The 16,926-nt window shown below is 37.3% G+C and overlaps 1 protein-coding gene across 5 annotated transcripts in view; it reads left to right on the top strand.

The window, feature by feature from the left end:
• The window catches only part of RFC1 (replication factor C subunit 1), an 87,829-nt gene that overhangs the window by 10,888 nt on the left and 60,015 nt on the right, over nucleotides 1-16,926 (top strand). For 3 of the 5 annotated variants that reach the window (XM_081812445.1, XM_081812442.1, XM_081812443.1), the window contains 2 exons: nucleotides 3,312-3,414; nucleotides 5,198-5,326. In XM_081812445.1, the coding sequence (XP_081668571.1) occupies nucleotides 3,343-3,414; nucleotides 5,198-5,326 (201 nt within the window). In that variant the 5' untranslated portion in view covers nucleotides 3,312-3,342. Of the gene's footprint in view, nucleotides 1-1,346; nucleotides 1,369-3,311; nucleotides 3,415-5,197; nucleotides 5,327-16,926 lie in introns of all 5 variants that reach the window. The other 2 variants (XM_031027013.2, XM_031027015.2) reach the window with 2 other exon arrangements.

The following is a 16,926-nucleotide window of genomic DNA, read 5'->3' on the forward strand; positions in this document are numbered from 1 at the left end:
CATAGCAACAAATTAATTTCAATTAAAGATTATTTTAATACTCAATCTTTAAAAATAAATCTACCATGAGTTTCATTTTATATAATCAAGAACCTCTTTTTTGGAGCCCAGGTGTGAGTATCAGTGACCTTAGAAATAACTATTTATGTGTTCAACTGATTTTTTTTTTTAAGATTTTATTTTTAAGTAATCTCCACACGCAACATGGGGCTCAAACTTACAACCCCAAGAGCGAGCTGCATGCTTCACTGACTGAACCAGCCAGGCGCCCCATGCCTTCAACCAATATTAATTAAGCATCTACTTATCTCTGGTGTTGGCCCTGTACTTGACATAGAGTGGTGAGATAAATAAGCCTGCTATATGGAACTTATCAGAAGTGCCTTCAAGCTCAGATTTATTTTCAAAGTATCTCATACTGGTGGAACTTGCATTGCAACTCGGTCTTGGGGTCACGAGCTGGAGCCCCGTGTTGGAGGTAGAGGTTACTTAAAAAAAAAAAATACTCTTACTAATCATTTTAGGACTCAGTTCAGGTGTTGCTTCTTTTAGGCAGCTGCCCCGGAGGGCTCTCTGTGTTAGGTGCTCCTGGTGCTCTTTTAGTTTAGTGATCAGCTTTTTAGCACTGTTTTGTATCGAATTCTTTATATACTAATTTGTCTCTCAGGTAGCTTCGTGAGGGTATTTTCCTGTTTGTGTTCTAAGTCCCTGGCACAGTGCCTGCCTGTAAGCATACAAATGTATCAGGAATGAGAAGGGAAAGGCCATACTGCTAATTGTGGGGTAGGGCTACTATTGCACAGATCTTACAGTTATGGGGAAACTATGAAGGGACAGTCATGGTCAAGTGGAAAACTGTGAAAGAGTTTTGGAGTCAGAGGACCAGGTTCCATTGTGGAGGTTTTTGGTGTACCATCTTAATCCTCACAGGAATTTTATGAGGCAAGGGATATCATGAGGAATCTGAGGGGCAGAGAAGTACTTCATCCAAAGTGACCAGTAGTAAATGGCAAAACTGACGAAAAGCCTGTTTGACTTACTTCTACTTACTCATCTGTAAAATGGAGATACTCTATTTGCCTTGCATACCTCATAGAGTCATCAAAAGAGATAAATCTGTGTCCAGTAGCTGTAAGTAAAAGCATGAAAAACTTGTTGTTCTTATTAGCTATGTGCTGAAATTTGTTTTAACTTTGTGATTTTTGCCTAAATTTTTGCCTTATTTGAACTTATCTTTTTGTTCAACTAATGACTGTTGGAAGAAGAAAATAAGAAGAATTAATTACTACTTTTTTTTGGTTTCCCCAAATAGAAATAATGTTATTTTCTTTTATCATTTCTTTTAGAGATGGAATGCCTGGACAATGGGTATGCACATTTAAAATTTTGATAAGTATTGCTGATTGTCCTTCAGAACAGTTTTTGTCTTCCAGTACGCAGTTTTTGCTTTTATGGCAGTGTAGTGTGTGAGCATCTATTTCCCCATATCTTTGACAAATCTGGGCATTATCAGTCTTTTAACATTTGGAGAAAAATAATCCAGTTTCAGCTTATCTGTTTATTTTTAAAGATTTTATTTATTTATTTATTTGAAAGAGAGCAAAAGCGAGAGAGATCACAGAGGGAGAAGCAGACTTGCCGCCGAGTAGAGAGCCTGATGTGGGGCTCGATCCCAGGACCCCGGGATCATGATCTGAGCCGAAAGCAGCCACTTAACCGACTGAGCCACCCAGGCGCCCAGTTTATCTGTTTATTATTTGTGAAGTTGAACATCTCTTATTGTTTGTTGGTTATTTGCGTTTTTAAAATAATTTGCTTGGGCGCCTAGGTGGCTCAGTTGGTTAAGTGTCTGTCTTTGGCTCAGATCATGATCTTGGGGTCCTGGGATCGAGTTCTGCATCTGCATTGGGCTCCCTGATCAGCGGGGTGCCTGCTTCTCCCTCTTTGTCTGCCGCTACCCCTGCTTGTGTGCTCTCTCTCTCAAATAAATAAAATCTTTTAAAAAATAAAATAATTTGGGGCTCCTGGGTGGCTCAGTCATTAAGTGTCTGCCTTCGGCTCAGGTTGTGATCCCGGGGTCCTGGGATCGAGCCCCGCATCGGGCTCCCTGCTCCACAGGAAGCCTGCTTCTCCCTCTCCCGCTCCCTCTGCTTGTGTTCCCTCTCTCGCTGTGTCTCTCTCTGTCAAGTAAATAAATAAAATCTTTTTAAAAAAATAATTTGCTTTAGTAGTTTTTCATTTTTCTACTTAGCTTTATTGATTTGTAGGAACCCTTTTATATATAACATATGTTGTAGATATTTTCAAGTTAGTTGTTTGTGTTTTAACTTTTGCTTATGGCATCTTTTATTTTTATGTAGTCAAATCTTTCTTTATGGATGGTTTCAGGCCTTAATGCTCTGCTTAGGCTTTCCCTTTGCCAAGATTATAAAAGTAAGTTTAAAAATCTGTTACTTTTCCCACTCGTATACTCAGCAAGAATTTTTCTGTGCAGGGAAAAGTGGTTTTTAGATCCATTGTTTGGGAGTATGATTAGCCACTAGGCCTGTTCATCATTTCATTAAATCTTTGAAAACTGGGAATAATAGACAGGGAATGTTAAGGAGTAAGGTGAAGTCACTCTCTAAATTGAGGCCAAATTAGTGACCTTCAGATATTTATATACATGATGGCTGCTCACATTAGAGATAATTCTAAAAAGTTAGAATAGATTGGCTTTCATTCTGATGAAAGTTCTTTTCCAAAGGTTTCGATTTTCAGTGTATATTGAGTTAGATCATGCTGTAATTTCTTTTAACTGTTCTGCTGCCATCAGAGTATAAGGGTGTGGGAAGTGAGAGAGTAGGGTAACATAAAGGGAAGGAGGGGTGCCTGGGTGGCGCAGTCAGTTAAGCGGTTAAGCGTCTGACTCTTGGTTTGGCTCAGGTCGTGATCTCAGGGTTGTGAGATTGAGCACTACATGGGGCTCTGTGCTCAGCGTGGTGTCTGCACCCCACCCCCCACCTCTGAATCTCTCTCTCAAATAAATAAATCTTTAAAAAAAATGAAGAGAAAGGGGATTGAATAGAAGGGATTATTTGAGAAGGAAAGGTAACAATGCTGAGGAGTGGCAGTATGGAACAGACAAAAATCAGAGAGCCTCAATATAACCAACAATTCCATTTCCTGAATTATGTTTTGTTTTCTTTCTCTGTGTGGTTTTAAGCATTTGTTGTCCTAATACAGATTGAAAACCAGCACTGACTTTAACCTGATTATTAATACTCAGTTTTGGTATTTCCATGGTGCATGTGCCATGCCATGCTGTGCAGTGTGCATGTGCAAACAGCCATCACTATTTGAATGAAGAATCATTTGGTAATTTTAAAAGTGAAACTCCGATGTGAAACCTTCATTTCCTCCAGAAGCAATAAAGTAAGTGGTTGTAAACCTCAAACCCAATTTTTTGCAAATTCTACGGACGACTGTGGCTTACTTTATTGCCCATCTTTCTTTAGCACCTGACACAGATGTCTTAGTTTCATAGCCGAGGTATCTGTTTCGTAAACAGTATTTTTTTAGACTTAGATTTTATTAGGATGGGTTTATGACTTTTGTATATTAAGAAATTTACAAAAGAGAACATAAAACCAGGAAAGTCTATAATCTTATTTAAAAAAAACAAGGTGTCTGTGTACCTCATTTATCTGCTTTGTTTATTTGCTTAGACACAAAGCTATTTGTGTGTGTGTGTGTGTGCGTGCGCGCCCGCATGCGTGTGGATAACATGCTTATTTGGGATTTTTGACATTTTAAGAGTATGACTTTTACTGCCAGGATCTAGGAAATAATTGTTAACTTTCTTATACTTCACAAAGTGTTTTTAACAGGCATTTTCCTCACTATAATAAAGAGATAGGTTGGAACAGGTAAAAAGGATTGAAAACTCAAGATTATAACCATTAAGGATAGGAAGAGCAGAACACCTGGCTCTTGAACCCCATTCTTAGGAATTCAGATCCTTATTCAGGTTTCATTATTCTGTGTTCCTTATATCCTTGCCTGGGAGCAGAGGTAATTGAAAATAGACATGTGTCAGTGATATGAAGGGATAATAATTCATAAATGAGGGGAAGGGAAGCTTTTTACTGAGCCAAAATTAAGTAATTCTCATAAAGCAAGGTCGTATTAGTTCCACTTTACTGATGGGAAAACAGATTAAAGTAACCTGCCCAAGGTCACACATAAAAATAACTACAGCAGAGATTCAGACTGAGGCTTTCTGATTCTAAGGTCTATTCCCATTCTCTACACCATGCTTTCTTTAAAGCTAAAATCAAAAGTAGGGAAGAATATGTATGCAAAAGATAAAAGTGAGTGATTTAAATTGTAAATTACGTTGTAAATGTTTCATTATGATTAAATTTTAATTCAGCATAACAAGGGGATAGAGCAATTAAAGAGATTATTGTAATAAGCATCAAAATATTTTTTCAGAATTTGGAAAAATCATATAAAGTAATTTCTAAGGTTTTTAGTTATTAAGGTCTTAAATGATCAGGGTTGTGAGAGTTATCTTTCTCTCAAATTAGAGTATAAATCCCATGGTCAAGGATTATACTCTTCAACATTTGTCTTCTCCCTCACTCTGCCTGGAGTGGTGGGATGCGCATATGCATGTATGAACAATAAATACTTGTTACTTGCCTCTTTAGTAATTGTGCTGTTGTTAAGAAAAATTTCACTTGCTTATTTCTGTCCTGTTTTTGGCCAAATTCTGAGAATTAATATTATTTTTCATTAGGCAAATTATTATTTTTTTTTTTAAGATTTTTTATTTATTTATTTGAGAGAGAGAGAATGAGAGAGAGAGCACATGAGAGCGGGGAGGGTCAGAGGGAGAAGCAGACTCCCCGCCGAGCAGGGAGCCCGATGTGGGACTCGATCCAGGGACTCCAGGATCATGACCTGAGCTGAAGGCAGTCGCTTAACCAACTGAGCCACCCAGGCGCCCTAGGCAAATTATTTTTAACTTAGGTAATTTTATCAGTTAACTTTTGCATGTGAAATGAATGCTGTTGCACACGTGGAACTATCTGATTATGAAGAAATTATTGAAGATAAACCAGTGTGTGTGCAGAGCTGTCCCTTTTTGTAGTTGAAATTCAAATTTTGTGCAGTTAATGTTTGTTTACGCATGTCGTTTTTTTGCTTTTAGGATATTCGGAAATTCTTTGGGGTTATACCAAGTGGAAAGAAACCTGTAAGTGAAGCAGTAAAGAAGAATGAGAAAACAAAGTCTGCTGAAGAAACCTTAAAAGCAAAGAAAGGAATAAAGGAAATCAAGGTCAGTTTTCTAGATGCAATACTGAATTGTATAAAAAGTCAAATTTAGTTCCTAGACTTGATATCTTGGGAGCCTGAGGTAAATACAGATTCCAACTCATTTTGCAGAGGAAGAAGATAAGTGTATTTCTAATTAATGTAGCTGACTGCATTCGTTGCTTGTTTTTCTGAAGTAGAGATGGAACCCATTTTAGTTGTTAAAACTTTGCATTTTGTGACCAGAGTTTGCTCTTAGAGACCTGAGCCCCAGGTGAAAGGTGTTGGGCTTCCAGGGAAGGAAGGCTTTGGAGGAAAGCTTTATTCTTTTCTCTGTCTTCCTTGGGCCTCAGAATTTAAGATACAATGTCACTGTAGAAAGCAGGCAATGGCTACAATAGGATAGTGTGTGAGTTAATATTATTCCACTTTGTGTAAAATGTAAGAATTTTGCAACTCTACAGGTCTGTTTATCACCACTTCATCTTTTATGTTTTACTTGTCATATGTATTATATCTACATTTGTTAATACTCCACATTCAGTGTAATAATTTTTGCTCTAAACAGACACATATTTTAAAGAAATTAAAAGGAAAAAATTGGTCTTTTATGTTTACCTACATATTTGCCATTTCTGGTGCTTTTCATTTCTTAGTGAAGATAAGAATTTCTCAATTTCTATGTCATATCACTGTTTTTAAACCTGAAGAGTTTTCTTTATCATTTTTTTTTTAAAGATTTTATTTATTTATTTGACAGAGAGAGACACAGTGAGAGAGGGAACGCACGCAGGGGAAGTGGGAGAGGGAGAAGCAGGCTTCCCACAGAGCAGGGAGCCCGATGTAGGGCTTGAACCCAGGATCCTGGGATCATGACCTGAGCTGAAGACAGATGCTTAATGACTGAGCCACCCAGGCGCCCCATTCTTTATCATTTCTTGTAGTATAGGTCTTTTGGTAACAAATTCTGTAAGTTTTTGTTTATTTAATAATATATTTTGTCTTCATTCTTGGAGGATATTTTTGCTGGTTATAGAATTTTGGATTGACAATTTTTTGTTTCAGCACTTTGAAGATGTTCCATTGTGTTTTGGTCTCTTTTTTCTGGAGAGATATTAGCAGTCATTTGTATTGTTTTCTTTTGTACATTATGTATTATTTTTCTTATGCTGACTTTAGGATTTTATCTTTGGTTATTAGCTTTGACTGTGGTATGCCTGGGTGTGGTTTTCTTGTGTGTATCCTGTTTATGGTTTCTGAGCTTCTTGAATCTGTAAATTTATAAATCTCACCAAATTTGGGAACTCTTTGCCATTTTTTCTTCAAATATATTTCTGCCTCATTCTCTTTCTCCTCTTCTGGGATTCCAGCTATACACATATTAGAATTTTGTAGCTCATTGAGGCTTGTTCATTTTTATCCTTTTTTTCTCTTCGGATTGTATAATTTCTCTATTACTGTCTTCAGGTTCACTGATATTTCTTCCTCTACAGTTTGCTGTTACGCCTATTTAGTGAATACTTTATTGTGAATATTGTATTTTTTTCAGTTCTAGAATTTCCACTTGTTTCCTTTTCATACTTTTTATTTCTCTTCTTTATGTTCTTGAATGTAGTTATAATAGCTACTTTAAACTTTTGTCTGCTAATACTAACATATTAAGATTGGTCTCAGTTAAATTCCTTTTCCCTTGAGTCTGTGGCTCAAATATTAGTTCGGGCTCCTGTAACAAAATACCATATACTGGATGGTTTAAACAATAGAAATTTATTTTCTTAGAGTTCTAGAGACTAAAAGTCTATGATTAAGGTTCCAGCCAATTCAGTTCCTGGCAAGAGCTCTTTCTGGATCGTATATGGCTACCTTCTTGCTGGATCCTCACATAACCTTTTCCTGGTGTGAGCACATGGAGAGAGAGAGAGAGAGCTAGTGAGTGTGTATACACATGTGTGTGAGTGAGCTCTCTGGTATCTCTTCTAAGGATATTAAGCTTATCAGATCAGAGTCCCATCCTTATGACCTCATTTAACCTTAATTACTTCCTAGAGATTCCATCTCCAGATACAGCCACAATGGGGGTGAAGGGGCTCAGCATATGAATTTGGAGGGATACAAGCATTCAGTCCAAACATTTTGCCAATGGCCCCCCAAATTCATGTCCTTCTCATATGCAAAATATGTTCATTCCATCTTAACAGCCCCCCAAAATCTGAACTCATTGCAACATCAACTCTAAAGTCCAAAGTCTTATCTCAATATCGTTTAAATCAGATATGGGTGAGACTCAAGGTATGATTCATCCTAAGGCAAAATTTCTCTTCATCTGTGAACCTGTAAAACCGGACAAGTATGTGTTTCTAAAATACAGTGGTGGGACAGGCATAGAATAGACATTTTCATTTTAAAAGGGAGAAATCACAAAGAAGAAAGGGATGATGGGTCCCAAAGAAGTCCAAAACCTAGCAAGGCAAATTCTCTTTGATCTTAAACCTCGAGAAAATCTTCTTTAGCTGGATGCCCTGCCTTCTGGATCCACTAGAGCAGTGGTCCCACCCCCACAGCTCGGCAGGGTGGTCCCACTCCTAAGGCTTCTGGATGCAGGCTGATTGTTGAAACAAGAAATAAGACAGCCCTGATGATCTCTGAATTACCTTCATGTCCTTTTCTTGGAGAATAGTGCATGTTTGCAGTTGATTCTACCAGCCTTCCTTCATTTTGTCTCTTTCATTTCAAACTAGCAGTTTTTTTGCTTGTGTAATCCCATCATCTCTTTATTGAGTGATAGTCCAGCCACACTTTTGGTGTTCTCTTTAGAACATGCATTCTCATTTTTTGCAATATAGACAAGTTGAGTATTTTCCAAATCTTTTAAGTCTCGGTTCGTTTTTGCTTAACAATTCAGTTCATGTCTCTCCTCTTGGATTTTACTATAGAGGACCCAGGTTGCACCTTCCAACATTTTACTTAGAAATCTCCTCAGCTAAATATTGTTTCATTTTTCGTAAGTTCTATCTTTCACAAAGCACTAAAACAATTTAGCCAAGTTCTTTGCCATTTTATAACAAGGATTGCCTCTTTCTCCAATTTCCAACAATCTGTTCCTTATTTCTGTCTGAATCCTTACCAGAATGGTCCTTCATGTTCATATTTTACCAACATTCTATTTATGATATATATATTCTCTAAGATGATAGAAGCTTTCACTATAACTCTTATCTTTTCTCCCTGAGACCTTGTTGGAGTTGCATTTAACGCCCATATTACTACCAACAGTCCCTTCACAGGAGCCTACATCCACATTTTACAAAATTTTTCTTCTTATGTATTTATTTTGTTTATTAAAGTACAGTTGTTACTGAATGTTACATGAGTTTCAGGTGTACAGCATCATGATTCAACAACTCTGTGTTATGCTATGCTCACAAGTATAGCTATCATCCATAAGTATACAACACTATTACAGTATCACAGACTGTATTCCTTATGTGCTATACCTTTCATCCCCATGCTTGATTCATTTCATAACTGGAAGCCTATACCTGTCACTCCCCTCACCCCTATTTGCCCATGCCCCCAGCCCCCTTCCCTCTGGCAACCACCAGTTACTTTTCTGTATTTATAGGTCAGTTTCTGTTTTGTTTGTTCATTCATTTTGTTTTTTAAATTCCACTTATAAGTGAAATTACACAGTATTTGTCTTTTGCTGTCTGACTTCACTTAGTGTAATACTCTCTAGTTGTCACAGATGGCAAGATCTCATTCTTTTTTTATGGCTGAGTAATATTTGTGTGTGTGTGTGTGTGTGTGTGTATGTATGTTTATGTGTGTATCTCACATCTTTATTGATGGGCATTTATTTAGGTTGCTTTCATATCTTGGCTATTGTAAATGCAGTAAATGTAGGGGTGTATATTTCTTTTTAAATTAGTGTTTTTGTTTTCTTTGGGTAAATAGTAGTGGAATTATCGGATTGTATGCATTTCTATTTTTAATGTTTTGAGGAGCCTCCATACTGTTTTCCACAGTGGCTGCACCCGCTTGCATTCTTACCAACATTGCATGAGTGTTTTTTTTTTTCTCCACATACTCACCAACACTTGTTTCTTGTCTTTTTGATTCTAGCCATTCTGACAGGTATAATGTGATATCTCATTGTGGTTTTGATTTGCCCTAATGATCAGTGATGTTGAGCATCTTTTCATGTGTCTGTTGGCAATCTGAAGGTCTTTTTGGGTTCTCTGTCCATTTTCTTAATCAGATTATTTGGGTTTTTTGGTGTTGAGTTGTAGAAGTTCTTTATATACTTTGGATATTAACCCCTTATTGGATATATTGTTTGCAAATATCTTCTCCCATTCAGTATGTTGCCTCTTCATTTTATTGATGGTTTCCTTTGCTGTGCAAAAGCTTTTTGGTGTAGTCTCAGTAGTTTTATTTTTGCTTTTGTTTCCCTTGCTGAAGGAGGCATCTAGAAAAAAGGTTGCTAAAAGGCTGATACCAGAGAGATTACTGCCTTTGTTTACCTTTAAAAAAAGTTTTATGGTTTCAGGTCTAACATTTAGGTCTTTAATCCATTTTGAGTTTATTTTGTTCAGGGTGTAAGAAAGGGTCCAGTTTCATTCTTTTGCATGTAGCTATCCATTTTCCCAGCACCATTTGTTGAAGAGACTGTCTTTTTCCCATTGTATATTTTTGCCTCCTTTGTTGTAGATTAATTCAGTATATAAGTGTGGGTTTATTTCTAGGCTCTCTATTCTGTTCCATTGATCTAGGCATCTATTTTGAGCCAGTACCATACTGTTTTGATTACTGCAGCTTTGTAGTATATGTTGAAATGTGGGATTGTGGTACCTCCAGTTTTGTTCTTCTTTTCCAAGATTGCTTTGACTATTTGGGGTCTTTTATGGTTCCATACAAATTTTAGTATTTTTTGTTCTAGTTTTGTGAAAATTGATGTTGTCATTTTGATAGGGATTGCATTGAATCTGTAGATTACTTTGGGTAGAATGGATGTTTTAATAATATTCTTCCAATCCATAAGCCTGGAATATCTTCATTTGTGACATCTTCAGTTTCGTTCATCAATATTTTATAGTCTTCAGAGTACAGATCTTTCATCTTCTTGATTAAATTTGTTTGTAAGGATTTTATTCTTTTTGGTGCTATTGTAAATAGAATTATTTCCTTAATTTCTATTTCTCATACTTCGTGATTAGTATATAGAGACACAGATTTCTGTATATTTCTGTCCTGTGACTTTACTAAATTAATTTATTCTTACTTTTTTTGGGGAGTTTTTAGGGTTTTCTATGAATAGTATGTCATTGGCAAATAGTGACGATTTATTTCTTTACCAATTTGGATGCCTTTTATTTCTTTTTCTTGTCTGGTTGCTATGGCTAGGACTTCCAGTACTAGTACATATATTTTTTAATTTCTTCTTTGATTTCATCATTGACACATCAGTTGTTTGGTAGCATGTTGTTTAAACTCCACGTGTTTGTGGTTTTTTTCCCAGTTTTTTTCTTGTAATTGATTTCTAGTTTCATACAATTATGGTTGGAAAAAATGCTTGATATGAGTTTAGTTTTCTTAAATTTATTAAGACTTATTTTGTGGCTTAACATGTTATCTGTCCTGGAGAACGTTCCATGTGCACTTGGAAAGAATATGTATTCTATTGTTTTTGGATGGAATGGTCTGTATATATCTGTTAAGTCCATCTGGTCTTACTGCTTCCTTATTGATTTTTCTGTCTGGATGATCTATCCACTGATTAAAGGGGGTGTTAAAATTCCCTACTATTGTTGAATTACTGTCAGTTTCTTCCTTTATATCTCTTAATCTTTGTGTTATGTATTTAGGTGCTTCTATGTTTGATGCATAGATATTTACAGTTCTTATACCCTCTTGTTGGATCAGTCTCTTTATCGTTATGTAATGCCATTTTTTTTTTTTTAAAGATTTTATTTATTTGACAGAGAGAGACAGAGTGAGAGAGGGAACACAATAAGGGGGAGTGGGAGAGGGAGAAGCAGGCTTCCCGTGGAGCAGGGAGCCCGATGTAGGGCTCGATCCCAGGACCTGGGATCATGACCTGAGCCGAAGGCAGACGCTTAATGACTGAGCCACCCAGGCGCCCTTGTAATGCCATTTTTTGTTTCTTGTTACAGTCTTTGTTTTAAAGTCTGTTTTGTCTGATAAAAGTATTGCTACCCTGGATATTTTTTTTAGTTTCCATCTCTTCACTTTCAGTTTGTATGTGTTTTTAGGTCTGACGTGAGTCTGTTGTAGGTAGCGTATAGATGGGTCTTGTTTTTTTTCATCCACTCTATCACCCCGTCTTTTTTTTTTTTTTTTCTTTTTTAACCCCCTGTCTTTTGATTGGAACATTTAGGCCATTTATGTTTAATTATTATTTTTTTTAATTTTTATTAACATATAATATGTATTATTTGTTTCAGGGGTACAGGTCTGTGATTCATGAGTCTTACACAATTCACAGTGCTTACCATAGTACATACCCTCCCCAATGTCCATCACCCAGCCACCCCATCCCTCCCACCCTCCTCCACTCCAGTAACCCTCAGTTTGTTTCCTGAGATTAAGAGTACATTTAGAGTAATTATTGATAGGTATGTACTTATTGCCATTTTCTTTATTGATTTCTGATTATTTTTGTAGTCCTTCTCTGTTCCTTTCTTCTCTTGCTCTCTTTCCTTGTCATTGATAACTTTCTTCAGTGTTGTGTTTGTCTTTATTTTTTTGTGTATCATAGGTTTTTGGCTTGTGGTTATTAGGTTCCTATATAACATCCAAGTATATAGTAGTTTATATTAAATTGATGATCACTTAAGATCAAACACATTCTAAAAGAACTTCATTTTTACTATCCTCTGTCCACCTTTTCTATATATGTTATTAGGTTTTCCCTTTTTTAATTATGGGAGTCCCCTTAACTAACTTTTTAAAATATAGTTGATTTTATTACTTTTGTTGTTTGACCTTTATACTAGCTTTATAAGTGATTGCTCTACTACCTTTACTGTGATTGCTTAATGAAATTTTTTTATTTTCATAATTTTCTTCTAATTACAGTCTTTTTTATCCACTTAAAGAAGCCCTTTAACATTTCTTGTAAAGGCCAGTTTAGTGGTGATGAAATCCTTTAATTTTTGTTTATTTGGGAAGCTCTTTATCTTTCCTTCAATTCTAAATGATAACCTTGCTGGGTAGAGTATTCTTGGTTGTAGGTTTTTTCCTTTTAGCACTTTGAATATATATATCATGCCTCTCCCTTCTGGTGTGCACAATAGTTTCTGCTGAAAAATCAGATGATCACCTTATGGGGTTTCCTTTGTAGGTAATTATTTGCTTCTCTCTTACTGCTTTTAAAATTCTTTATCTTTAATCTTTGACATTTTCTTATTATGTGTTAAGGTATGGAGCTCCTTGGGTTCATTTTGTTTGGAACTCTCTGTGCTTCCTGAATCTGGATATCTGTTTCCTTCTCCAGGTGAAGGAAGTTTTCAGCTGTTATTTCTTCAAATAAGTTTTCTGTCCCTTTGTCTCTCTCTGTCTCTCAGCTTCTGAGACCCCTATAATGCAACTGTTTGTTTGCTTGATGTTTTCGAAGAGATCCTTAACCTGTTCTCATTTTTTAAAAAAATTCTTTTTCCTTTTTGCTGTATGGCTTGGGTGCTTTCCATTAGTCTGTCTTCCAGATTGCTGATCTGTTCTTCTGCATTCTCTAATCTGCTGTTGATTACCTCTAGTGTATTTTTCATTTCATTTATTGTATTCTTCAACACTGGTCCTTTTTAATATTTTCTCTCTCTTTGTTGAAGTTCTCACTGACTTCATCCATTCTTCTCTCCAGTTGGTGAGCATCTCTATTCTGTGATCATTAATTTTTTTTTTTAAGTTTGAAATGTTTAGCAGATAGCTTGATTATCTCTGTTGCAGTTAGTTCTTTTTCTGAGGCTTTGTCTTGTTCTTTCATTTGAAGCATATTCCTCTGTCTTCTCATTTTGCTTGACTGCCTGTGTTTGTTTCTATGAATTAGGTGGAACAGATGTTTCTCCTAAACTTGAAGGAATGATCTTGTGTATGGTCATCCCCTGTGTAGCTGCATGTGCTTGGTTACTTTGGCTGGCTGGCTGAAGTTGTAGCTGGTGGTCCTGGGGCACTGTGTGCTGGGGTGCCCTGGTGGGATGGCCTGAGCTGAAGTGGGTGTGGGCTGGGGTGGTCCTAGGGCTCTCTACATAGAGGGTGCCCCGGCAGGACCGCTGAAGCTGAAGTAGGTGCAAGTTGAGGTATGCTGGGATGCTCTGTACAGGGGTGCCCTGGTGAGTTGTCTGGATCCAAAGCAGGAATGGGCTGGGTGGTCCCCAGGCACTGCACAAAGTACCCTGGTGAGTCATCTGGAACCAAAACGGGTGTGTTCTTGGGGGGCTCTGCATCGGGGGTGCCCTGGCAAATTGTCTGGAGCCATAGTGGTGTTTTGGGGTGGCTTGTGCCTGTGTCACCTTGGCAAGACAGCTAGCCCTGTAAGGGGTAGCCGACCAGAGATGTGGTGTGTGTTGTGCTGAGGTCACATGGGTGGGGTGTCTAGGGCTGGTGTGGGGCCTGGGGCTTATTGAGGTGATAGGCCAGCAAGGGCACTAGGACCCTGCTCCTGACCATGCTGTCAGGGTGGAGGGAGAATGTAAACCTTGGCCCCTCCAACCTGGAGAGAGTTCCAGCAGCTTCCCCATCATTTGGTGGAGTTCTAGGGCTGAATTTTTTATAATCTAGTTACTCTTTTAAACCATGGCCTTTTTTCTCTGCCTCAGGGAAGATGAATCTGCTTATGGTCCTTCAGTAGTTTCTGTCCCTAATGCAGTTCACGGTGACAGGTGGGGGTTCCTTTCGTTACCCTATCTCTGTTTCTCTTGCCATTGTCTATGTGGTCTCTCTGTCTTTTGTTGTGCAGAAGCTGTTCAGTCAGCTCTCAGTTCTTCAGGAGGAATTGCTCTATAAATAGGTATGATTTGGTGTGTCCTGTGGAGGTGGAAGTTCATTGCCATCTTGGACCAGAAGTGCTAGGCTTTTTTTAAGCACACACATCGGAAACTTTCCAGCCTTCATCATAACCCAGTTCCAAAGCCACGTCCATATTTTAGGTACTTTTTACTGCACCACTCCATTTCATGGTAACAAAATCTGTATTAGGATTCTCCAGAGAAATAGAATCTAGAAAGAGATTTATTTTAAAGAATTCATGCATGTGATTACGAGGGCTGACAAGTCCCTAGACCTACAGTTGGGCAAGCTGGAGACTTAGGATAGCTGACGGTATAGTTTAAGTGTGAGTCTGAAGTCCTATGAACTAGGAGATCCAGTAGTGTGATTCAGGCTCAAGCCTTCTAGCCAAGGGTAGTAGGCTTGAGACTTAGGAATAGTTGATGTCCCAGGTTGAAGGCAGTCAGGAAAGAGGGATTCTCTTATTTGGGAGAGGGTTAACCTTTTGTTCTCTTTGGACCTTCAACTGATTGGATCAGGTTCACTCACATTAGGGAGAGGAATCTCCTTTAATCAGTCTATTGATTTAAATGTTAGATTCATCCAAAAACACCTTCATAGAAACACTCAGGATAATGTTTGATGTAATATCTGGGTACTTTGTAGCCCACGCAAGTTAACAGGTGAAATTAAGCATTGCAGGTCACATTTCCTACTTTTTTGTGTGTGTCTAGTTATTTTGGATTTATGTTGGATAGTGTGAATTATATAATGTAGGAAATTTGGATTCTTTTATATTCCTCCAAAAAGTGTTAATTCTTTTGGCTTAGCAGGCAGTTAATTTGGCTGAACTCAAACTCTGAACTCTTGTCTCCTCTTTGATGGGCAGCAGATGAAATCTTTGTTCAATTCTTTTATCCTTAGCGGGGCACTAGGAGTTGTTCCATTCATATGTAGTTCAGGAGACTGCCACAGATTTGGGCTAAGTTTACTGGCAGAATTTGAGACTTGCCTTCTGTGGCTCTCTCCTTTCTAGGAGTTAATATAGTTGATTCTAACTCTCTCCTCTAGTCTGATGGTGTATTTGAATTATAATAGTTTATTTATCTCATTTTCTTACAAGGTAGTTGCTTGTTCTTACACTTTTCAAATTTCAGTGTAATGAATAGAAGCATATTTCTTTTTTGAAAGATTTTATTTTATTTATTCACCCCCCCAAATTAATGAATTTACATAGAGTGCACACGAGTGGGGTTGGGGTCAGAGGGAGAGGGGGAGAGAGAGAATCTCAGTGTAGAGCCTGATGCAGGGCTTGATCTCACGATCCTGAGATCATGACCTGAGCTGAAATCAAAAGTTGGATGCTTAACCAACTGAGCCACCCATGTGCTCATAAGATTTTATTTTTAAGTAATCTCTACACCCAGTGTGGGGCTTGAACTCACAACCCTGAGATCAAGAGTCATATATGCTCTAACCGACTGAGCCAGCCAGCCACCCCTAGAAACATTTCTATCTTATAATTGGCTATAGGTTTTTGTTTTGCTTTGTTTTGTTTTTACTGCTTTCTTGATGCTTTTTGGGAAAATTTAAATATGTTAGAAATGTATAACTACAAAATATAAATAATACCTTTTGCCTCGGTTATATTTAGTTTTCTAACAGGCATTGGGCAGTGGTGGGCCCACAACTCCTTAACTTTTATTTGTCTCTTTCATTTTTAGTAAGCCTTTGCCTTGTAATATCTGACATCCTTTTACACTTTGTTATATGTAGATTAGTGTTGAAAGTGGAGTTGATTAATAATACAGCTTTTTCTGTATTTCTTTTTTCCCCATATGATGGAATTATTGTCTGGCTTTTTTTTTTTTTTTTCAGTTTTATTAAGAAATAATTGACATACATAGCTATGTAAGTTTGAGGTGTACAGCATGATGGTTTGACTTACACTTGTTGTGAAATGATTACAATGATAGGTTTAGTTAACGTCCATTATTTCATATGGATATAGTAAAAGGAAAAAAATTTCTCCTGTGATGAGAACTTTTAGATCTACCCTCTTAAGTTTCCTACGTATCAGATAGCAGTGTTAACTATAGTCATCATGTTGTATATTACATCCCTAGGACTTATAACTAGAAGTTTATACCTTTTGACCACCTTCCTCCAGTTGTACTTCCCTTTACCCCCTGCCACTGGTAACCACAAATCTGATCTCTTTTTCTATGAGTTTGGTATGTTTTTTGTTTGTTTTAGAGTCCACATATAGGTGAGATCATACAGTGTTTGTCTTTGTCTTATTTCACTTAGCATAATGCCTTCAAGGTTCATCCATGTTGTTGCAAATGGTAGGATTTCCTCTTTTTTTATGTGTATCACAACTTTATCCTTTCCTACTTTGATGGTTACTTAGGTTGTTTCCATGTCTTGGCTATTATAAATAATGCTTCTGTGAACATGGAGGGTGCACATATCTTTTTTGAGTTAGTGTTCTTGTTTCCTTTAGATACATTTCCAGAAGTAGAATTGCTGGATCATATGGTAGTTTAAAAAAAATTTTTTTTGAGGAACCTCCGTACTGTTTTCCATAGTGGCTGTACCATTTTATAGTCCCACCAGCAG

Source organism: Leptonychotes weddellii, chromosome 2, assembly GCF_054177405.1.
Source record: "Leptonychotes weddellii isolate Sample4059 chromosome 2, ASM5417740v2, whole genome shotgun sequence".
In the NCBI taxonomy this organism is placed as follows: domain Eukaryota; kingdom Metazoa; phylum Chordata; class Mammalia; order Carnivora; family Phocidae; genus Leptonychotes; species Leptonychotes weddellii.